Genomic DNA, 22,465 nt, shown 5'->3' on the forward strand with positions numbered 1-22,465 from the left:
TGAAAAAATGTCAGAAAAATGAATCACATTTGAGATCATGTAATATATGAGATGGTTTAGTAGGTTGTATAGTATTGTATAAAATAACAAATAATATTATATTTAGATAAAATATTATATTTTGTTAATTATTACGACCATAAATTTTAATAGAATGTGAGTCGTATTATTTAATACATAACAAATGACTAGTATTAACTTGTATTATAATATTTACAAAAGTTCTAGGGTCAACCCCCACCCTAACTCCAGACCCTGGACTCGAACTTCAGACCTCAAATTTTAACTTGGACATGGACTCGGACCTGGACATGAACCTGGATCCAGACTCGGACCCCAGACTTGGACCCCGAACCCAGACCTTAGACCCCTCGACCCGCACACTACGCACTACATATCGAACCCAGACCTAGAACTAGCCCCAAACCCAAACTCCGAACCCCAAATTTCGGACCCATACCCTGAACTTGGACCAAAACCTGAACCCCAGACCTAGATTTAGACCCAAACCCCAGACCTGGACCTAGACCCAGACTCCTAACCCGGACCCAGACTCGAATCGCGACTTGAACCCAGACCAAACCGCGACCCAAACCCGAACTAAGACCTAGACCCGGACTTGAACTAGTACCCAAACCCCAACCTGACCCAGCACCTAAACTTGAACCAAGACCTGGACTTAAATGAGGACTCGAACCTCGGACCTGGACTTGAACTAGGACCCAAACCCCAAACTTGGACTTGAACCAGAACCCAGGACCAAGTTAGGTTTGGGGTCTGGGTTTTGAGTTTACGACCCGAGTCCGAGTCCGTGGTTTGGGTTTGGGTTTAGGGTTCGGGGTTCGGAGTTTGAGTCTGCGTTCGGGTCCAGGTACAGGTCACGGTTCGAGTCCGGTATTGGAGTCGAATTTATTGTAAAGAATTTATAATTTTACACGACTTATTAGTACAAATCAATATCAAACATAGCATTGTATTAAATAATACTAATACAATATAATATAATACAATATAATCCAACACAATACTATACACTACAATACATTATGATACACCAAATGAGCCCTAAAAATATTATTATATATAAATATGCGTGGATTAAAGATAAATACAAAAGTGGCTTAAGAAGTTATATGTTCTCATTTTAGAGACATAAGTTTTTAAGTTACTTTGTTTTCTTCTAACTACTTTGGGTTATGTCCAAACTATTTAGTCCGAATTCTAAGAAAAGAAAAGTCACTTGACATTAGATCCTACTGAATTTTCTTAGTATAAAAATTATTAAATTCATTGAAAAACAATTATCAATAGACAGAATAGTGAAAACTCTAGTTTTCACCACCATTATAATTGTCACCATGATAAATATATAAATGTATGATACGTAGGCTATTTAGGAGTTTTCTCATCCGAATTATTATTTATACTTCTTGAATTTTTCAGTCATTAAAAATGGTTCTTGAACTATTTACAATGTTATAAATTAATTATTCTGTCAAATTTTGTCACACACGTCAAATAAAATAATGATATGACTGTTTAGTCAGTTACCATATCAGTGCCATATCAATATCACATGTGTAACTAATTTGAAAAAAATAATTTAATTTTTTTAATTTAGTTTTATGTAGTTTTCTTAATTAGATTTTTAATTTAATGATTTTTAAAAATGCCTAATTTTTATACTTTTCAATGTTAAATTATACACTTGGCGTTGATATGGTAATTGGTTAAACATCCATTTACCACATGTACAAAAACTTGACAGAATGACCAATTTACAATACTACGAATAGTTCAGGGACCATTTGTAACAGACTGAAAAGTTCTGAGGACACAATAATATATATGTCATAATTCGAGAGAGAAAAATCTTAAATAGCCTTCTATATGTGGATTAGGAATAAAGACAGAAATTTTGAAGAAGTCAAATGTTCTAATTTTAGAGACAATAAATTTTAGAGAAATATTAAAAGGCACTAATATTGCCAAGTATTTTCTTATGTATCATATCGCTATTGGTGCTAGTAAATATCGGATTCTATATAATTTCATTTATTAATAACTTTTAGAGAATATTTCTAATCGATCGCAAGATACCATTTATAAATAGTGTTGGACACTACTGATACCCAATACCAATACAATGCTTGAAATTTAAGTTAATCCACTTTACTTACATAACTTAAACAACACACTAGAGCTTTGTACTTTACAACAACAAAAAGTTCAAACACATTGTCCAAGTTTTTTGATTATTCCTATGAAATACCACTTTTCAACAACCAAAAAAAACAAGCCATATCTTTCAAAATGAAAAATCTTTCATAAAATATCTTTCTTTACTCAAATTTTCTTAGGCACTTCCGTCCATTGCTTAGCTATAAAAGAACACTTCACTTCCCATTACTCTGTTACAAAAACCTTCTCAAATTACATACCAAAAAGAAGAAGAGAAAAAATGTCTGCTTTGTCATTTCCACCATTCAATGCCATAAGATGTTGTTCTAATAGGGACAATGATCAAAACCCAAGTGTTCAAAAGTTTAATAACATCAATTTTAATGGAAGTTCAAGCTCTCAAACTGATCATAAACTTAGCCTAAAAATTGGTCCTTTACCAAGCTCTTTCTCTTTGACTTTTGTCACTAAAAAAGAATCCTTCAATGATGAGAAAATTCAAGAGAATACCCCAACAAAGAAGCATGTAGTTGACCCTTTTCACCAAGAGATCATAATTGAAGGAGGAGTAGGGTACAGACAGACTGTTGTTATTAAATCTTACGAAGTTGATTCTGATAAAATTGCAACCATGGAAAGTATCTTTAATCGTCTTCAGGTGAGAACACACAATACTAACTCTTGCCATGTTAATATGCTCAGGGTCGGGATTGGACTAAGGTGAATTAGGCACAAACCTAGGGCCCACCCAGTCCAGGGGCAAAAGAAATCATTTTGAAAATACATTTTTTTAGTAATTTTTGAACATACCACATTTTTTTTTAAAGAGTAGCTAACTAAGACCTAGTTAGCCTCAGAGCCGATCCTGAATATGCTTATGTATATATAGGTTTCGAATGTAGTCTTGCTCTACTTTCGATAGTTCTATTCTATTTTGGAGTAATTTATAGAAGTAGTTTTCACAATAATATTTTGTTAAGAGTTTTAATTTTGGTGTTATAGGAAGCAGCATTAAATCATGTAGGGATGTCAGGATTCATGAGTGATGGAATGGTGAGAAACAATCTCATATGGGTTGTTTCAAGAATGCAAGTTCAAATTGAACAATATCCAATCTGGTAAGTCCAATGAACTATGCTCTTGGTGAAGCTACACAAACCCCATGTAAGGCCGATCTTAAGTTATTTGTTCGAGCTTAATACAAATATAAATTTGGTAAAATATTGTTAAATAATATTGTTTAGAGTAATGGTAAAAATGATTTTTAAGTATAAGAAAGTCACAAGTTCAAAATTTTGTACCAACTTTTAACACATTTATGTATAATTCCTCAGGGGAGAGAGAGTGGAAATCCATACATGGATTGGAGCATCAGGGAACAATGGAGTGCAAAGAGATTGGCTAATTCGAAATCAAGACACCGGCCATATTTTAGTTCGTGGAACTAGGTAAAAATATCGTCAAAGAAAGATTTCTCAAAATTTTGTAAGAAAATTATTTTTATCAATTTTTTTCATTCAATCATTTATTGATGTAGTACTAATCAAAAATTATAAAACAGTACATGGGTGATGATGAATCGAGAAACAAGGGGACTCTCGAAGATTCCAGAAGAGGTGAGGGAGGAGATTTCGCCTTGGTTCATAGAGAAAAAAGCTATCAAAGAAGATGTTATTGACAAAATTGTCAAATTGGATGATAAAGCTAAGTACATGAACACCAACTTAAAGGTAAAAAAGCAATAACCAAAACTTATCTTAATCAACCATATTCTTGATCCAACTCAATCAACTCATATAACTTTTCCTTTTGTTGTAGCCCAAGAGAAGTGATTTGGACATGAACCACCATGTGAACAATGTCAAGTATGTAAGATGGATGCTCGAGGTAAAAATTTGCCATTTTTCATTTTTACTATTGTAAGAGAGTCAATTGTAGTGAAAATTTAGATGAAACCTCGTGTTTCTTACTATACACCATAAACTATTTTCTAAACTAGATTTTCACATTCCAACAATGTTACTTATCAACCATTTTATAAGGACATATACACAAAGTATTTAAAATGATACTTTTTGTACATTTTTATTGACAAACTAATTTTTTTAAAAAAAAATATTTTTATAGAAAGCAATGTGAAAAAATATATTCTAAATGTAGCAGCAACATGAAAACAAACGTGCAAACAACATAGATGTTAAAACAAGTGTTCTAATTTTTGTAAAAATAAAAACTTCAAACTTATAAAAATATTAAAAATATTATAGATTCGTGTTTTGTTAAAAAAAAAAACAGGGTAATTGTAAAAAAAATTCTCATTATAATTAATCTTTAGTACTCATTTTTCATTTCGTTTCACAGATCATACCGGATGCCATTTCAGAGTCTTACCAATTGTCTAAAATAACCCTAGAATACAAAAGGGAATGTGGGAGTACTAGGGACATAGTCCAATTCCTTTGTCAACCTAATGAAGATGGAAGAGGGTTACTTAAACATGGAGTAAATCAAGATAATAATCATAACAATCTACTAAATACTTTGGCTATTGAATTTCTCAAAAACAATGGATTCACGGGGTCCTTTGAGATAGGGCCATTTAGGTACACTCATCTTCCCCAAATCGATCATATAGAGCCTTCTAAGTCTACTCATCTCCTTCGATTCGGTCAACTTCTGCTTCAAATTCTCTTCTTCTTTGATCATGTTCTTCGCCACTTCTTCAATGGAGTTTGGTATTAGTTCTGAAAGCAAATTTTGCTGGTGATGTCAACAAGAACAAGAAAGCAAAGAGATAGAGATATCTTAACGGTCAAAGTGAATCCTTTCATTCCGAATTAAAGTCAAATGAAAGAGACTTTGAAAAGGAGTAGGAAAATTATCGAGTTTTAAATCTGTTATTTTCAGTATATTGATAAATTGTAACATTATTCTTTTTACATGATGGTATATAATGTAGTTCTACGTGATCTCACATAAATTTTAAGGAATTCTAGATAATTTAGGATGTTGAGATTAAGATTCAAATAACTTATTGTGCGCGTGCATGTTTTGATATTTATGTATGCGTGTAATATGTTATTTGAGTCATTATTTTAGCATTCAAAATTATTTAGAATTTCTTTAAAATTTATGAGAAGTCTTTAATAATGAAGTAAGATTTTCTGTTTTTATTATATAAGTTTTTAGACCATCTTCAATGCATGGTTATAATTTGTGATATTTATTTTTGTACTCGCATGCATAATAATATTTTAAGATGCAAATTATAACAACAAGTAAGACAATGATCATTCAATTCTGTTACAATATGAATTAGAATTTTAATAAAAAAGAAAATTAGAAAATTTTGATAAAAAAAAAAGAAAAGAAATTCCTTTCTTTAATTTAATTAATGAATATATTAAAAAATCAAGTAACAAGTGAAATATGTGAGAATTAATTCATAACAAAAAAATCTATTTGATAAACTTCTAAATGATCCTAATAATACAACAATTTAAAACGAATTTATAAATCAACTCTAAATAAATTACAAAAATTTTAAAAAAATATTACTTTTATTAATAAAATATTAATCACTCTATCTAAACATAAAAATCTAAGCAAATTACATGTGTCTAACAAAAATAACAAAATAATAATAACAAAACAAAACAACTTAACAACAACTAAACTTTAACCTCATATTTGGCATAAAGAAAAAAAAAAATTATTCATGTTATTTTTTTTTATCTTGTTTAAAAAGAGAGAATGGAAAAAAAATTAAATGTGTAATTACAATTTAATAATTTTATATAAATTATTTTTGATGAAAAGATTTTTAATTAATTTTGTAAGGGTTTAAATAAATTAATTAAGATTTTCTTACAAAATGTGATTAATTGAATAAAAATATTATATAAGAATTTGAGTGTGAGTACTAAGAAAATATAAAAATAAAAAGATAGAATGAGTGTTTCTAATTTTTTTTAAAAAAAAATAAATAAAACAAAATTTTGTGAGAGAATGAATACATCTCTAAAGAAAGAAAAAAAGACTTAAAATAGAAAAAGAGTGAAGGGGTACACTTATAGCAATATACTAACTAAAGAAAAAGAGAAAAATGAAAAGAAAACAAAAACACTACAAATAAAAAAAACAGTATAAATGAAAAAAAATAAGCTATGAATAGTATAAATGTAAAAAATTTATTGCCACAATATAAATATAATATTTTATAAAAATTCCCCAAATTTCTTTAATAATAATATATAATATCATTTATTATAATGTTTCATTGTTTACATAAAATTGACAATGAATTGTATTTTGATTCTTAGAGCAAAATAATTTTGAATATTACCAAGTTGGAAAAGGTTTCTATTTCTAATAAATTTGGGTGAAAATGTTCTTTAACAAGATTTTCAAATGAATTACGTTTGTAAACAAAAGTGTTTAAATTATGCAATTTACATCCTTTTTATTTCTTCAATTGATGTCGTTTTCAGCTAAATAGATTGTTACATTTCAATGTCGTTTTGTACTATTAGTGTCGTTTATTGTTGTATTTTAAGATTGCTGTCGTTTTAAAGATTTAAAGTCGTATTTTAAATTTATATTGTATTGACTTTTCCCACTTCTTAAAATCGGTCTCGTTTAATATTCTCTAAATTTGTTGTTGTTTTCTAAAATTAATGTCGTTTATCAATTAATGTCGTTCAATGTAGTGCTTTCCCAAATTTGTTGTCGTATTTCTATATTTATGTTGTTTTTTTACAATCGTTGTCGTTTAATGACATCTTTATCAAATTTGTTGTCGTTTTCTCAAATTAATGTCGTTTTCTCAATTAGTGTAGAAATTTTTGTCGTTTTATAAAATTATTGTCGTTTCCGGATTGGTGTCGTTTTTATATGTTTCCCAATTTGTTGTCGTTTCTCTATATTTATGTTGTTTTTGTCAGCGTTGTTAAATATCATCTATCTCTAAATTTTTCTGTCGTTTTATAAAATTAATGTCGTTTCTTAGATGGAGTAATTTCAAATCGTTTTTCCAAAAATTTTTTTGTCGTTTTTTAAATAGATGTTTATATTATCTTTCTCTAAATTAATTGTCGTTTTTTTCAAATAAATGTCGTTTCTCAATTGTTGTCGTTTTATGTCGTGCTTCCCAACTTTTTTGTGGTTTTTCCATATGTATGTCGTTTTTTTACAATCTGTGTTGTTTAGGATCATCCATCCCTAAATTTATTGTCGTTTTATCAATTTAGTGTTGTTTCTCAGTTGGTGTCGTTTAAGATCGAATTTTTCCAAATTTTTTGTCGTATTTATATATTCATGTCGTTTAAAAAATAATGTCGTTTTTTAATTGGTGTCGTTTAAGATCGATTTTTTCCAAATTTGTTGTCGTATTTCTATATTCATGTCGTTTTATAAAATTAATGTCGTTTAATATCGTATGTTCCAAATCTGTTGTCGTTTTTCAAGTGATTATCATCATCCACTGATTTCATCATTTCCATTATCAAACTCTGAACTTAAGAAAGCTTCCATCCATGGCCGCCTTACACAGCACCAATTGAAGAAGAAGAAAGAAGAAGAAAGCTTTTCTCTTTTCCCGCCGAAAACCAAATCCAATGGCGAATTCATCACTCAAACAATCCTTCTTACTTAATTCCTCCTTAATTTCAATCTTCTTTTCCACTCACTGAAAACCCTAACTCCCCCGACTTTCTCTTTCCTCGAACAAAGATAAAGATCGTGCTTTTATCAAAAATGGCAGCAGCTGACTTTCTATCTATGCGAAACTTGTTTGGATTATTCGGATTTAGTACCGCAAGGAGGTTGGCAGCGTTGTTCATAGCTTCTTCTTCTTCTTCGTCATTGTCTTTTCCTCCATTACTGGTAAATGTAAGAAAAGGGAGATTCTTGAACAGTGGAGTGTATATCTTGAAACGAGAATCCTTCTCCTTCCCTATTCTACGGTGCTCGAATTATGGAACCATTTCTAGTACGGAATCAAGTGACAATGGTGGTGATACTAAAACAGGAAAGAGATTCCTTGAATTGAGTGATCAAGAGCTTTTGGGTCAGTGTGAGATGAGCACTTTCAAGTCTTCTGGGCCTGGAGGTCAGCATAGGAACAAGAGAGAATCAGCTGTTAGGCTTAAGCACCTTCCTACTGGTATCATTGCTCAGGTATATTTTTATTTCAATCTCCATTGATTATTCATCTATTTGGTGTAGAAGTTAAGTTAGAATAGAGTGAGGTGTATAGTAAGATATATATATATGGAGTTGTTGAATCTGATATGATATAATGTTGATGGAAGTGGGCTGTGTATAGTAAGATATATATGGTGAGGTGTATAGTAAGATATACTAGACTCTCTAACAAGAGGTTTCAAGTTTCAAATTTTAATCTTTGTTGATTGCTTACCAGGCTGTTGAGGATCGATCGCAACACATGAATCGAGCATCTGCTGTGACACGCCTTCGTACTCTTTTGGCTCTCAAAGGTATGCCATTTTCGGTTGGGATATTTGCGGTATAAGTACCATAGACCTATTGGTTTTTTCGCGTCGTAAGTAATTAATGTTTGTAAAACTCTAATTTTCATTCAGTTGGATTTTGTTTTAGAATTTGGCTAAAGAAGATTTAGAAGTAATTAACAGTACACATTTCCAGAATCTAGACCGAACTGGAAGAAAATTATAATTCTACTAATATCATTAGTATCTTAAAATTTTGAATACTTATAAATAATCTTTTGTCATTTTTCTTATTCAACACTATTGTTTTGTTAAGCTAGTGAGGAATACTGTGGATCTTGAAGCATATTCACCTCCTCGAGAGCTGCTTCAAATTCTTCCAGCAAAATCCACCATTAGAGGATCAGATTGTGGTTCCCAAATTGGACCCAAAAATCCCAAATTTGTTCTTGTATGGGATTCATTGATTATATCTCTTTTCTGTTTCTTCCTTTTATGTCTAGCATGTCTTATGAAGGACTCATACAATTCTTTCTTGTTTCGTTTTTCTTTTCGCTTACAGGGAATGCAAGCGCTGTTGGATCTAATTTTTGCAGTTAATGGTTCTGTAGCTGATGCAGCAAAGTATTTGGGGTATGCAATTCTGTACTTGTATTTGACATGTTATACCGATGAAAATATGGTTAAAGGCCTAAATAGATAACAATGAAACATTATTGTCATTGCAGTTTAAGCACAGGGGCGCTATCTCGGTTGATACTATCGGATGACTCTCTTCGATTAACAGTGAATGAATTAAGGACATCCAAGGTTAGAATGCTTATGTATTCATGTCACCATCTATCTACAGTCTGTTATTTGCAGTGTGATTTTCCCTATTTAGTGAAACTAGCCTTTCCTCTAAGCCCTCTACCTAAAAGATTACAACTCTGTGAATTGCCTAAAAACATATTTTAAGAACTGAAATTACTATTTAAAATTCTAAAGCAGTAACAGAAAACTTTTCTGTAATTTTTGCAGGGTATGAAGCCTCTGAAGTGATTTAACGGTACCAACAAGCCAACCGATCCTTATAATGCTAAATTCGGTTTGATTGAGCTTATTCTTTCATTTGTTAATGTATCATTCATAGCTCAACATGTTATCATCTACTCAGGTAAGATCATCGGTTTGTTGACTGAGCGAAATTCGCCTTCCTTTTTCAGCTAGAATGTGACTAGTCTAGTTCTTGTAATCCTAATATTGAAATGACCAAAGTTGATATAGAATAAAATTTCCATTGTTCAATGATTTATCCTGACTTTTTTTCGTTGCCTTGGTGAACAATTCTTGTTTAGCCTCTTTGGTTTTCATTTTCTATATTTTTTCTTCTAGATTTCTGAGAGGTGTGAAATTACTAGGCTATGTCTACGACTACAGTTTTATTTTTACATTAGCTTATTAGGTAACCGACATTTGACACCATACCATAATTTTTTTTTTTTTTTCATTTTAAGCAAAATGAAGAATATTTGTGTACATAGTCCAACAACCAACCTAGTTAAGATCTTTACTAGGCCTAGTTTTCTATATACTAATTTATGTCTTATTATGTCTCATAGACCACTTCTTCACTAACTCTCTAAATTGGGTATTGTTTTTTGTTCTCTTCAATACCAAGTCTAAGTCTCCTCATAATTCATATAATTGTATATATTACTTTTGATCATCATCTTATATAATGACAATTCTGTCAACATTACATTTGCCCATGTTTTTTACTTTGTGCATAGAGATTTACAATCAGTTTATTTGACTTTAGATCATAAACATAAAAAAAAAATCACTGACATTGAATTAGACTCTTTTAAGTTTTAAATTTCTTTAACACATGAAACCTAGTGAATTTTCTCAGTATGAAAATTATTAGATTCATTGTAAAACTATTGTCATTAGCATTGTCACTGTGATGTATGTATATAATACATTTATATGCATTGATAGTTGGATTGGTTGAAGGTTTGTTAATTATTGGGTAAATATTACCTTCAACACTAACACTGTTTTTTTTAGTATAGCTTAATAACTTAAAGATTCTGCGTTCGAACCCAGTACCTTTCTTTTTTTCCCATCCGTCCCTGACCACTAAGCTAGCCTTAGTGGCTTTCAACACTAACACTGTAAAAGTTACGAATTAGACCTTTTATTTTATTAAATGATAGATTGAATTTTAAATTTTTCAAAACAGTGTAAAATAGTACACTAAGCTGATTTTTTCTTTGTAAACTCGATCTAGAGGTGTTATATTATGATAAGACTGATTATATTTTTTATAACTGTTTCTAATAAAAATTGTCTTCAAATTTGTTATATTAAAAAATTGTTGAAAATTAAACTCAATGTACTATTTTGCGCCATTTTTTATTTAACAAAATAGATAATCCGATTAATAACTTTTGCAAAACACGAGATGTATTCCGAAAAAGATTAAATTCATTGCCTTTGTATATATAAAACACTATTTTTTTATAAAAAAATTACGTTCTAAGATATACTATTTTAAAAAAAATGACATACAAATAACAAAAAATCAACAATAAATTAATAAGAGTACAACATAAAAATATATCGAAAGACTGTATTTTCTATAAATAAAATTATAAAAATTATAAAAATATTTAAAATTCTGTACAATCGAATTTTTATAATTTTTCTTATTATTTTCGTATATCTTGAAATAAGAGATTATTGCTACTTAAAACATAAGAGGATCAAATCTTTACACAAATGGGAAACTTTCATTTTCCTAGAATATTCAGTCAAATATTCTCATTTTAGAGAGAGAAAAGATGAGTTTTTGAGTTACTTGTTTCTTTTGTTCTAACTATTTTACCTACATAAACTTAAACACCACCAGAGAGCTTTAACTTATTTTCAGACTATTGAACCCAAAATCTAGGAGAAACCTAGCAACATCTAATGTAATGCCAAAATGCCTAGAAAAAACAATATTCAACCCTTTGTACTTTACGGACAAAAAAAGTCCAAAAATGAAAAATCTTGTCTTTTTCCCACTTAGTTTTTCGATCATTTCTAAGATACTAATTATGAAACTTGTAGCTAAAACACTTAGTTTTTCTTAGTCACCTCCGTCCATTGCCTAACTATAAAAACACTTCACTACCCTTCACTCTGTTCCAACCTTTCTCAAATCTAAACAACAAAAAATATATATGTATATATAAATATTATAATAATAAAAATGGCTGCTTTCTCATATCCAGCTTCCTATGCTATAAGATGTTCTTCTTGTAATAGGGATAGTAATCATCAACAAGACCCAAATGTTCAAAAGTTGAATAATATCAAGATTAATGGAAGGTCAAGCTCTCAAAGTGATATACTTAGTCAAAAGATTGGTGCTTTGCCAAACTCTTGTTCTTCTTTGACTTTTGTTACTAAAAATGAGTCCTTTACTGCTGAGAGAACTAGACAGAATATCCCAACTAAGAAGCAATTGGTTGACCCTTTTCGCCAAGGGCTAATGATTGAAGGTGGAGTTGGGTACAGACAGACTGTTGTTATTAGATCTTATGAAGTTGGTCCTGATAAAACTGCAACCTTGGAAAGTATCCTTAATCTTCTTCAGGTGAGATACACAATGATAACTCTTGATCTTGTTTGTCAATATGTTTTTGTATGTATACATAGGTTTCGAATGTAGTCCCGCTTTTTCGGTGGTTTTGTTCTATTCTGAGTAATTTACATTTACATTAATGATGATGAATTGATGATGTTTATGTTGTATGTTACTCCAGAATGGAATGAAACGAAATAGAATAGGATTACTTCCGGCAGGTTTCGAATGTAATTCTATTCTTTCGTTGGTTCTATTCTATTCTGGAGTAATTTATTGTAGTAGTTTAGGAATAACATTTACATTTACATTGATGTTGTATATTACTCCAGAATAGAATGGAATGGGAACAGGATTACTTCCACCCATTTCGGATGTAATCCTGCTCTTTCGGTAGTTCTGTTCTATTCTGGAGTAATTTATCGAAGTAGTTTAGAATAACATTTACATTGATGATGATGATGTTACTTTCGGTGGTTCTATTCTATTTTGGAGTAATTTATCGAAGTAGTTTGAGAATAACATTTACGATGATAATGATGATATTGTTGTATATGAAATTTCAGGAAACAGCATTAAATCATGTATGGATATCAGGACTACTCAGTGATGGTTTTGGTGCCACACATGGAATGATGAGAAACAATCTCATATGGGTTGTTTCAAGAATGCAAGTTCAAATTGAACAATATCCAATTTGGTAAACTCTAATCCTAGTTTTCATACTCTTAATAATGATACAGCTATGTTGATTATCTTTATCTATTTCAGGGGAGAGATAGTAGAAATTGACACATGGGTTGGAGCATCAGGGAAGAATGGAATGCAACGGGATTGGTTGATTCGAAGTCAAGCCACCGGCCATATTTTAGCCCGCGGAACCAGGTAAAAACATCTTTTGAAGAAAGACTACCAATTTTCATGATTTCATTCATAAAGTGTTTTAGTACTAATGTATTATAAAACAGTACATGGGTGATGATGAACCGAAAAACAAGGCGACTCTCGAAGATGCCAGAAGAGGTGAGGGATGAGATTTCTCCTTGGTTCATAGAGAAGAAAGCTATCAAAGAAGATGTCATTGACAAAATTGTCAAATTGGATGATAAAGCTAAGTACATGAACACCAACTTGAAGGTAAAAAAGCAATAACCAAAACTTATCTTGATCAACCACATTCTTGTTCCCAACTCAATCAACTCATATAACTTTTTCTTTTGTTGTAGCCTAAGAGAAGTGATTTGGACATGAACCACCATGTGAACAATGTCAAGTATGTAAGATGGATGCTCGAGGTAAAAATACCAATTTTTCGTCTAGTCATTTTTCATTTTCACTATTGTGCGGAAACTTAGATGCAACCTCATACTTAACATTGTTTTTGTCCTCTCGAGTTATTTTATTAATACTGTTTCTAAGAATAATTGGTTTTCAGATAGAACCTCATACTTGAATGATTGTCTACAGGCTATACCCGATATTATTTTGGAGTCACACCAACTATCCGAAATCACCCTAGAATACCGAAAGGAATGTGGGAGTACAGACATAGTTCAATCACTTTGTCAACCTGATGAAGAAGGAAGAGGATTGCTTAACAATGGAGTAACAAACCAAGATATTAATCAAATCAATCTACTAAACACTTTAGCAACTGAATTCATCAAGAACAATGGACTCATGGGATCTTTTGAGATAGGATCATTAAGGTACACTCATCTCCTCCAAACTAAAGGGGACACTAAAAATGAAGAGATTGTTAGAGGAAGAACCAAATGGATCAAGAAAAAGCTTCCTATAATTCCATAACAAAAACAAAAAAAAACCTATAAGGTCTTTTTCCCAAAAGCTTGTCTACCATGTCATGACACACTAACCCTACATTGGGGTGGCCTTGAAATAATCAATCAAGAAAAAAAAGAGGAAAATCATGATGTTGACTCATAAGGGTTGAAGATTCTAATAATGGTGTCAAATGTGTATAATGAATAGTGTTGATTGTGATGGTGAAACGTTTAGCTCTAAGCTTATAGGGTTGGTTCATGGTTACCAACAAAATGGGGTATCTTTAAGAAAAAAGAAGAGGTTGACATTGGATTGTTTGAGTCTTTATTGTCTCATATGAAGAATTATTTGGTGTGTGTGTGTAGACAAATGTAATGTGGAAATCACTATTCAATGTAGTACCTTGTATAATTAAATTAATATAATAGGAAAATTAAGTTGTTCTTTTTTTATGTAACTTCATAGACTCAATAATTCATTCACTATTCATGAGAAGAAAGAAAAAAAAATAAACATTTATATTACACTAATAAAAGAAAAAAAATACAAAATGATACTAGTTGTGTCTAACACTCACGACGATGTGTTATATCATTATTGATGTAATTAAATATTGAGTTTTACGTATTTTAATTACATCCACCTACCATGATGTGTTATATTGTTATTAGTATAATTAAATATCGAGTTTTACATATTTTAATTTAATATTTATTACAAAAAACCACTAACTGTCTACAATTCCATCAATGTTACTTAAATCATGAGACAATTCACATTAGCTTGAATAAAACCTAAGTTTGAATTGATTTTAAACCATTGTTTATAAAGTATTAATATTTAAAAAGATAACCTATTGTTGACAGCAACAAAGTCTACACATCTTAAATTTACAAAGTAATTCAAAACAAAAATCATTAACCTTATTTTGATTATTTTTTGTAAAATAACTTTCCACATAGATGCCAGTTTGCAAAATGAAACTATAAAATAATATAGTTTCAACACATTTCATAAGAATGTAAGAAATAAGAATGAGTATGCCACCCTAAGCTTTTTTAATGAGTAACTAAAAAATAAAAAATAAATAAAAAGAAAACCTTGATTGGCCTACACACCTAAGAAGGTACTGAATTCAAAAGGCTTTGATAAGATAATAAAAGCCTATATGTAAGGAAGAGAAAAAAAAGATACCTAAACACATGCACACAAACATACACACTCCTTTCCTTTATCCAATGATTTTTCTTTTTGATAGTGATATGATTATGTGCACCACAACTTACACACAAATATTGTACGAGTAATGTTAAAAGAGACCAATGGTATTTGGTACTATTTTATGTGTAAATATTGTTATGGGTGTAATTAAGTATAGAATCTCTCATAACTTCATGTAATAACTCCTAGAGAGTATCGCTAACTAATTTCAAAGTGACACGTTTAAAAGGTACAAAGCACCACTTATACCCAATAGCACTGCTCATATTATACACAACAAAAAATACTAAAAGATACCAGTTGTACCTAACACCCTCCAATATTAGTGCAATTGAGTATCAGATCTCATATAATTGGATGCAATAACTTTTATAAAATATCGCTAACAAATTGTAAGACACCACTTCTAAGTGATGCCAAGCATCACTGGTGCCTAATAACAATGCTCATACACAAATGATACATGCACCACTGCCACCACAAATATTATACACTGTGTCATATTTATGTTTGGATGTTTCGAGTACACATCAAATATCGTTATTGGTACAATTAAATATCGTAATTATTTCATATCTTTGGATTTACTTTGCATGATCTAATAAATTCTTTTTATAAAAACAAGAATGCAAAAACAATTGAATTTACTTCTTAATTCTTTTTATAAATCACACAAGAAAAGAAGAGTACTACAAAAAATGGGGTTTCTTGGACCAGAGAAATATTTTTTTGCCAGTAATAGTGGCAACCAAGTACAGAAGCATATTCTCTATTGATGAAGATGATGATGATGATGATCAAGAAAAAATGTGATCCACTAATCTAATGAGAGAATAAACATTTACAATTTTATAAAAGAAAAAAAGGATCAGAGTATTTACATGAAGAAAAGAAAGTGATAAGACAAACCTCAAGAAAGAAAGAAGATTTGGGGAATCAAAGAATAATAACCGAAAATCTGACAAAATCATTGCCTCTTTCTCATCAAACTTCTGTGAGATTTCCAGGACCATGCGACCACGAATAGTATAAACAATGCTCCAATAGATGTCCAAAAGGTTATTAGCCATAATGGCATAGATTTCGGATATAGTCCTGGTAGATTAACCGAGAAAAATCGAGTCATTATCGATATTTAAACATAGCAATGTAGCAAAGAATTAGTTGCAGATTTTTTAACATAACATACCATGTCCAAACTTGATGCAAATGAGAAGTTCTACTATGCAAATTGCTAAGGAAAGCCAACAGAATGCCCCGACTTTTTTCGCTGGTTTTCTGCAATTCGAACATAGTGTTAGATAAGCCAAACAGGACTAAGATACTAGAAATGTGAATTCATTTCAAGAAAAGAGAAAAGGGTTGTGTAGTGTTACCGGTCTTGAAGATATGAATTGTACTCACGAATTGTTGGAATTGCTATTAGCCACCACAATATCAGCCTATAAACAATGACGGGGTTTCGAGGAGGAATCCAGAGACAGAATTTCAGGAAGAAAGTGTTAAGCTCTACTGTGAGGAAGACGATACAAAGACTAACAACTTGAATGAAACGCCATGGACCGAGCAGGGGATGCCACTCATCTTTGTCCCATTGCGCCGGTGTAAATTGTTCAAGTGTTCTTTTTACCTGAATCAGTAAAAAATGCATCTGACTCGGTGTTAATAACAAATGTCTTTCTACTCCAAACACAATATGTGATCAGCTTTTCGACTTAGTAATTCGATGCCATTAAATATTCAACATTAAAAACACTAAAATCAGAGCATACTTTGCCAATAATATTTGGTTGGCGACTTATCCCAACCCACTTGTATGTTTTTCCATCAAAGTACCTAACAGTATGCATTCCTGCCCAGATACCTGCAACATACACACCAAAACAAACTTGTCAAAGTTTGCACACAAAAGGCTCATGGGGGAGGAAAACCGAGGTTATAAGCTAAGTTTAAGTTTTCGATTAATGTAAATTATACTATGTATAGAGCTCAACAATTATAAGCCAAAATTCTTAATAAATTGAGTTCTTACCAAACCAGTTGCAGATCAAAATATCAAGAATAATACTGTCCCACCAGCATTCGTTAAAATTTGGTAGCATGTGACGAAAAGTAAGCTGAAAATGTCAACCAAAAGATGGTTAATCTTCCACTCAAAGATGGAGAAAGATAACAATAAGCCAATATTATATATTATGTCAAGGAACTAACCTCCATCAACTCGAAACCAATCGATAGCACCCAAAGAAGAGGCTGATTACGAAGCAATATAGCTTTACCCCACCATCCAATAATATGAGCTAAAACGAATTCATCAAAAAGTGTTTCCTATAAAAGTTAACAAAATTTATAAACATAAAAAGTTTAAGTAGTTTGCTTAAAGAAGATATGATCAGAGAATTAACAAAAATAAACAGATTTTATTAAAGAAGAAATCATACATAAACATTCTTAAACCTGCTTGTAGGATTTTCGGGGAGGTATATGCGACAGTCAGCTCCATAAGATCTTTCAGGAAGTTCTGCACAATTACGAGGCAGAATTACAATGAATAAGCAATCAGTATAAGCTTTTTCATTCAACTGATGCAAATAAAAAATGCCAAAATGCCTAAACTGCATTACCAACACCAAGATCCGGATGGAGAAACTTCATAAACTGTCGAGCATCATCTCGCTTCTGAAAAGAGAAAAAATGTGTTAAAAGGGAACAATCTGAAGTAGAGACTGTAAGAGTGAATCAAAAGGGAACACTATACAGATAGGAAAGAAAAGGGCTGACCTGAAAAAGCAAAAATGTGAGAGCAACAAGGTAAACAACAGCCATGCCGTGAACTAAACGCCAAATTGCTGGATGCGGTCTAATCAGAATTCTGTGTGAATTCAAGTCAGAAAACAATAAACATGAGTTAACTGAATACCCCTTGATTTCAAGTAGTTTGAATGTTTTATGCTAATTCTTTTGCGAAGAAACAAGCGAAAACTACTCATTTCCATGACCATTTTATCCCAATGCCTTTCCCCGAAAACAAGTAAAATCCTAATGTAATATGAAACTCATATTTTATATAAATTCTTCTGGTTATTCCATACAACTTACAAAGAAGGGTGACTAAATTACAGATAGATTACAAATGAAAATTGTAAAAGGAAGATATCATCAGCTTAAGTTCTACCAAAAACCGAAATTCTATCTTGAAATCAAGGTAGCTTAGTACAATGAAATGCTAGAAAATAAGAAGAACAGAATCAATTAAGCCACAAGTTAGTTCGAAACAAAGTATTGTTCAACGACTTACGATGATGGGGCTTGAAGCAAGCAATAACCAAGAAAAACTGCTATCATCGCCCATACGCCCCTACAAGAAAGAGTAATCACAGTGTTAAAACATCTTAATTTTAAAGAAGAAAACTACATAAAAAGTGTAAGCAAACATAGCTAATAAGAACCAACCTTTTAACTGATGTAACAACATCTTCAGATGAACTTCCTTCTGGATCCAATACCCCACTTACCCAACTGGTAAATGCATCAAAAAAAAAAAAGAAAGAGAGAGAGAATGATCATGTGAACACAAATACTGTTAATCATTAATTTTGCAGCATGGAAAAGTCTTAATTATTAGGAGAGAACTCTCACATAAGAAAGCATGCACCGATAAGTAACATCGAAATGGTTCGAGGCTTGTAAGCCCATGCTGTCCATGGATCAAATTCATCACTAACAGTTGAATGATTAGCATCACCATTTTGTTCACTACTATGATGATGATTACTTCCCTCCCTTAATCTCCTATGCCCATTAGGCTCCATCATAAGCAAACCTTCAAAGAATTCTCTCCTATATTAAAAAAGAAGTGATGAAATGAGATTGGAATCAAGATAACCATAAGAATCTGAAAACAAAAAACATAGAGAAAACCATAATAATAATAATAATTCTCTTCAATTTTCAAGGCCCCATTTCTAGATAACAGTTGTTCATTACTTTGAAAGCTATGACAGTTAAAATTTAATGCCTACAATATAATACCACTAAGGCCTACATGTTGAAACATATATTCCATGAAAACATGGGAAATTAAATCAAATCCAGCTTAGCTTTTCCGACATGTAGGTACAGTCCCTACAAGTTGTAATGAGGGCCATACTACTTAAAAAAAACATCATCAAACAACACCATTCACTATAAAGTTACAAACCACTTCAAACACAAAAATTCCACAATCCCACCTAGGAAAAAGTTCAATTTATTTGATCAAAAAATACTTTTCCAAGCAAAAACAACATATCCCAGAAAACTCTCCCCAAAATCCTCTATAATTGAACTTCATACAATTGAACCTATATATGAATAATATTAGTTGTTGTTGATGAAGAAAAAGTGCCCTTACCAAAGAAACTAAAGAGAAATCTCACAAAACCCACAAATTAAGCTAATGAAATCAAGAATCAAATCTCACATGCATACATATATCTTTACACATATATAATTCAAAATTCCATTGAACTAAAACATATAATTAAGTTGATAATTAGAGCAAAAACTCCATTGATCAAAACACAAAACCACTGCATGTAATAACAATATATATATAAAGCATTATTATAGTAATCATGATACTAATAATTATGATAATTACATACAAATATTAGCATGATTAAACTTTCACATGAATTAATGAAAAAACCCAATAAAAAAATAAGAAATACACAAACACATAGAGTCAATGATACACATATACATATACACATATATATACATAAAAGATTACTTACGTAAAAGATGGAATGATAGGGAGGGAGAGAGAGAGAGAACACTGACAAAGGAGTCCTGAGCGTACGATTGGGAGGGACCAGGACCAGGAGATCCTGAGCCGTCGGATCAGAAGAAAAAAAATTCCCCCAACCGAAAAACGCAAGAGAGATATTAACAATGGTGGAAAGAAACTGGAGAGAATGATTAAGATTAATTAACAGATAATAAACTCAAATTGAATCTTTTTCTTCATAACCAAAATGGGTATTGAGAAAAATGAAATCCAAAATCCATACAACAAATCTTTCTCTTTCTCTCTTTTTCTTCTGTATCTATATATATATATAAGGAAGGAGTATTCTTTCTTTCGTCTTCTTTCTTTGAAGCTTTTTAGAGAGAGAAAGTGTTTTGTGTGTGTGTTTGGGTTTGGGTTTTTCTCTCTCTAGCTCTCTACTCTCTGCAACAGCGGCGAAAAGGCAAGGATGATGATGAGAAATATATATATATTTATTTATATTTATATATATAATTATATATTATATATATATGAGAGTGAGATAAAGGGAGAGAGAAAGAGACAGAGAGAGAAGAAGGGGAAAAAGAAATGGTACGACGGTCAAACACAGATTTGAAGATGTTTTTTTTTAAAAAATAAAATAAATTAATTATTATTATTATTAAATTTAATTTTGATTAATTAATTAATTAATTAATTTTATTTTAGTTTTTTAATATTTAATTTTTTGAAAAAAAAGAAAAGAACGGAGTTTTTTTTTTTCTTCTTTTGTTATTTCCCACGTATACTCCTTTAGATTTACTTTATTTGCAGTTTCACCCCTTTTATGTGTTTTATTCTTTTTCTTTTGAAAAATATTAAAATACATGTATAACGGTATAAGTTTTTAAAATTTTAAGTTTGTAGGTAAAATAAATTTAATGTTTTGATTAGTGTTTGTAAAAATATAATTTTTCTTCAGTTTTATCAGTATAAATTCTGTTTTGAATTTATTAATAGAATATTTGTAAGTAATTGATACTACATGTTTTTATCTAGAATTTGAGTCTTATATGTGTCCTGTTTAAGATAATAACAGAGTCCATAATGATAAAATTAGAGAAAAATTACAGTTTTACAAATATCGGATACTTATGCCATTAAAAATAAATATTGAGTTTATGTCACTTATAAATTTAAAACTTTAAGTATTCATGTCACTATTTACCTTTTAATTAATTTATTAATATAACACCTAAGAGGGTGTTAGCTACTACTGAACATTAATCTTAAAGAAATGCTAAAAGGTATCAGTAGTGTTTAGCACCATCTAACATATTATATCATTATAATAACTTTTAAATAATATCGCTAACTAACCTATAAATAATGCTACACATTACTTGTATCTTATCGTAATTTTATTATAGTTTAAAATATTATAATTATTGTTATAATTTTATTTAATATCAATTAATTGAATAACTATTATTAATTACTCGTAAAACTTCAGTTCATAATAATGTCTAATAATTTTTTTTTTTCTTATCGGTTGTATTTTCATTTTTAGAATTTAGTTTTATAGTTCCCTCCACTTTACTAGATTTGGAGTTTTTCTTTGTTTTTTAATGTAATCTTGTTGGATTAGTATACAATGAATATGAACTCATTTTCATTATAAAAATCATATTATGTATCAAACTCAATCAGATTCATTTGAAATTTGCATTTGAAATTTGTATTTTAATAATTATAATAAGTTTTTGTTATTTTTTGTTTGTACATTAACAATAAATTAAAATCTTCATACAAATTTATATGAAAATTTCACTTTTGTTTTCTTCCTTTTCTCTTTTTGCTACAATGGTGTAATAATACACTTTAATTCTTCATAAGAATGTATTTATTATTTTTTTATTTGATGAATTTTGTGTAATTTAATAACATGACTCCCTTAAAAATTGTTTTATATGTAAAAAATTTAACACCTAAATTAATTGAAAAAAAAAATCAAGGTATAAATATGACTCACTACTTATATATATCTAATGAAATTCCTCAATAAATGATAATTATATTTCATTGTTATTTATCTTTTATTCAATTTTGACTGAATATTAAATAAATTAAATGTATATATATAAAAAAAAAATAATTATATATTATTTCAAAATTCAAACATCATACATTTATATCAATAATAATGACAATAGTAATATTTGTTAAGGCTTCACAATAATTGGGAAGAAATCACCAAGTATGATTGTGGACCATTATATTTTAATAACATGTTGCATTTAATTAACATAATATATTAATTCAAATTATTTTGATTCTTTTTCATTTTTTAAGGTAGATGGATTACACTTTCATTTGATCCATCTCATTAAATCAAATTATTATTATTATTATTATTTGCAAAAAAAAAATGTTATATCA

General features: G+C 30.2%; 4 protein-coding genes across 7 annotated transcripts; 3 read left to right on the forward strand and 1 right to left on the reverse strand.

The window, feature by feature from the left end:
* Nucleotides 1-2,461: 2,461 nt before the first annotated feature.
* Nucleotides 2,462-4,931, forward strand: LOC115712326 (palmitoyl-acyl carrier protein thioesterase, chloroplastic-like). The gene is made up of 6 exons (XM_030640602.2): nt 2,462-2,839; nt 3,184-3,299; nt 3,516-3,629; nt 3,743-3,911; nt 4,000-4,068; nt 4,543-4,931. The coding sequence occupies exons 1-6, from the start codon at nt 2,462-2,464 to the stop codon at nt 4,921-4,923; spliced, it is 1,227 nt and encodes a 408-aa protein (XP_030496462.2). The 3' UTR covers nt 4,924-4,931.
* Nucleotides 4,932-7,655: 2,724 nt separating this feature from the next.
* On the forward strand, nt 7,656-9,943 carry LOC115712587 (uncharacterized). The gene is made up of 6 exons (XM_030640890.2): nt 7,656-8,358; nt 8,603-8,678; nt 8,972-9,102; nt 9,214-9,284; nt 9,380-9,461; nt 9,672-9,943. The coding sequence occupies exons 1-6, from the start codon at nt 7,936-7,938 to the stop codon at nt 9,690-9,692; spliced, it is 804 nt and encodes a 267-aa protein (XP_030496750.2). The 5' UTR covers nt 7,656-7,935; the 3' UTR covers nt 9,693-9,943.
* A 1,341-nt stretch (nt 9,944-11,284) lies between these two features.
* Nucleotides 11,285-14,509, forward strand: LOC115712586 (palmitoyl-acyl carrier protein thioesterase, chloroplastic). Its single transcript, XM_030640889.2, has 6 exons — nt 11,285-12,279; nt 12,834-12,967; nt 13,039-13,152; nt 13,236-13,404; nt 13,494-13,562; nt 13,735-14,509. The coding sequence occupies exons 1-6, from the start codon at nt 11,893-11,895 to the stop codon at nt 14,074-14,076; spliced, it is 1,215 nt and encodes a 404-aa protein (XP_030496749.1). The 5' UTR covers nt 11,285-11,892; the 3' UTR covers nt 14,077-14,509.
* A 1,391-nt stretch (nt 14,510-15,900) lies between these two features.
* On the reverse strand, nt 15,901-20,525 carry LOC115712585 (CDP-diacylglycerol--serine O-phosphatidyltransferase 1). 4 transcript variants are annotated; one of them, XM_061114786.1, is made up of 13 exons: nt 20,098-20,525; nt 18,913-19,113; nt 18,727-18,792; nt 18,572-18,631; nt 18,055-18,145; nt 17,898-17,952; nt 17,715-17,794; nt 17,485-17,601; nt 17,306-17,390; nt 17,046-17,137; nt 16,650-16,903; nt 16,463-16,551; nt 15,901-16,368 (listed from the first exon to the last, which is right to left on the reverse strand). In XM_061114786.1, the coding sequence occupies exons 2-13, from the start codon at nt 19,086-19,088 to the stop codon at nt 16,241-16,243; spliced, it is 1,293 nt and encodes a 430-aa protein (XP_060970769.1). In that variant the 5' UTR covers nt 19,089-19,113; nt 20,098-20,525; the 3' UTR covers nt 15,901-16,240. The 4 variants fall into 4 exon arrangements, with proteins under 4 accessions (XP_060970769.1, XP_030496747.1, XP_030496746.1 ...); XM_030640887.2 differs by having other exon boundaries at nt 16,650-16,924; nt 20,098-20,523; XM_030640886.2 differs by having other exon boundaries at nt 16,650-16,924; nt 20,052-20,523.
* Nucleotides 20,526-22,465: the final 1,940 nt, after the last annotated feature.

Source organism: Cannabis sativa, chromosome 4 (genome assembly GCF_029168945.1).
Source record: "Cannabis sativa cultivar Pink pepper isolate KNU-18-1 chromosome 4, ASM2916894v1, whole genome shotgun sequence".
Taxonomy (NCBI): Eukaryota; Viridiplantae; Streptophyta; class Magnoliopsida; order Rosales; family Cannabaceae; genus Cannabis; species Cannabis sativa.

Coding starts and splice junctions, on each gene's coding strand:
- LOC115712326 (XM_030640602.2), top strand. CDS start 2,462: ATGTCTGCTTTGTCATTTCCACCATTCAATGCCATAAGATGTTGTTCT. Junction 3,630..3,742: donor ATTTTAGTTCGTGGAACTAG/GTAAAAATATCG, acceptor ATTATAAAACAG/TACATGGGTGATGATGAATC. Junction 4,069..4,542: donor ATGTAAGATGGATGCTCGAG/GTAAAAATTTGC, acceptor TTCGTTTCACAG/ATCATACCGGATGCCATTTC.
- LOC115712587 (XM_030640890.2), top strand. CDS start 7,936: ATGGCAGCAGCTGACTTTCTATCTATGCGAAACTTGTTTGGATTATTC. Junction 8,679..8,971: donor TACTCTTTTGGCTCTCAAAG/GTATGCCATTTT, acceptor TTGTTAAGCTAG/TGAGGAATACTGTGGATCTT. Junction 9,462..9,671: donor ATGAATTAAGGACATCCAAG/GTTAGAATGCTT, acceptor TAATTTTTGCAG/GGTATGAAGCCTCTGAAGTG.
- LOC115712586 (XM_030640889.2), top strand. CDS start 11,893: ATGGCTGCTTTCTCATATCCAGCTTCCTATGCTATAAGATGTTCTTCT. Junction 12,968..13,038: donor ATTGAACAATATCCAATTTG/GTAAACTCTAAT, acceptor TATCTATTTCAG/GGGAGAGATAGTAGAAATTG. Junction 13,153..13,235: donor ATTTTAGCCCGCGGAACCAG/GTAAAAACATCT, acceptor ATTATAAAACAG/TACATGGGTGATGATGAACC.
- LOC115712585 (XM_030640887.2), bottom strand. CDS start 19,088: ATGATGGAGCCTAATGGGCATAGGAGATTAAGGGAGGGAAGTAATCAT. Junction 17,953..18,054: donor TCACATTTTTGCTTTTTCAG/GTCAGCCCTTTT, acceptor TTCTCTTTTCAG/AAGCGAGATGATGCTCGACA. Junction 17,138..17,305: donor TTTGATCTGCAACTGGTTTG/GTAAGAACTCAA, acceptor TGTATGTTGCAG/GTATCTGGGCAGGAATGCAT.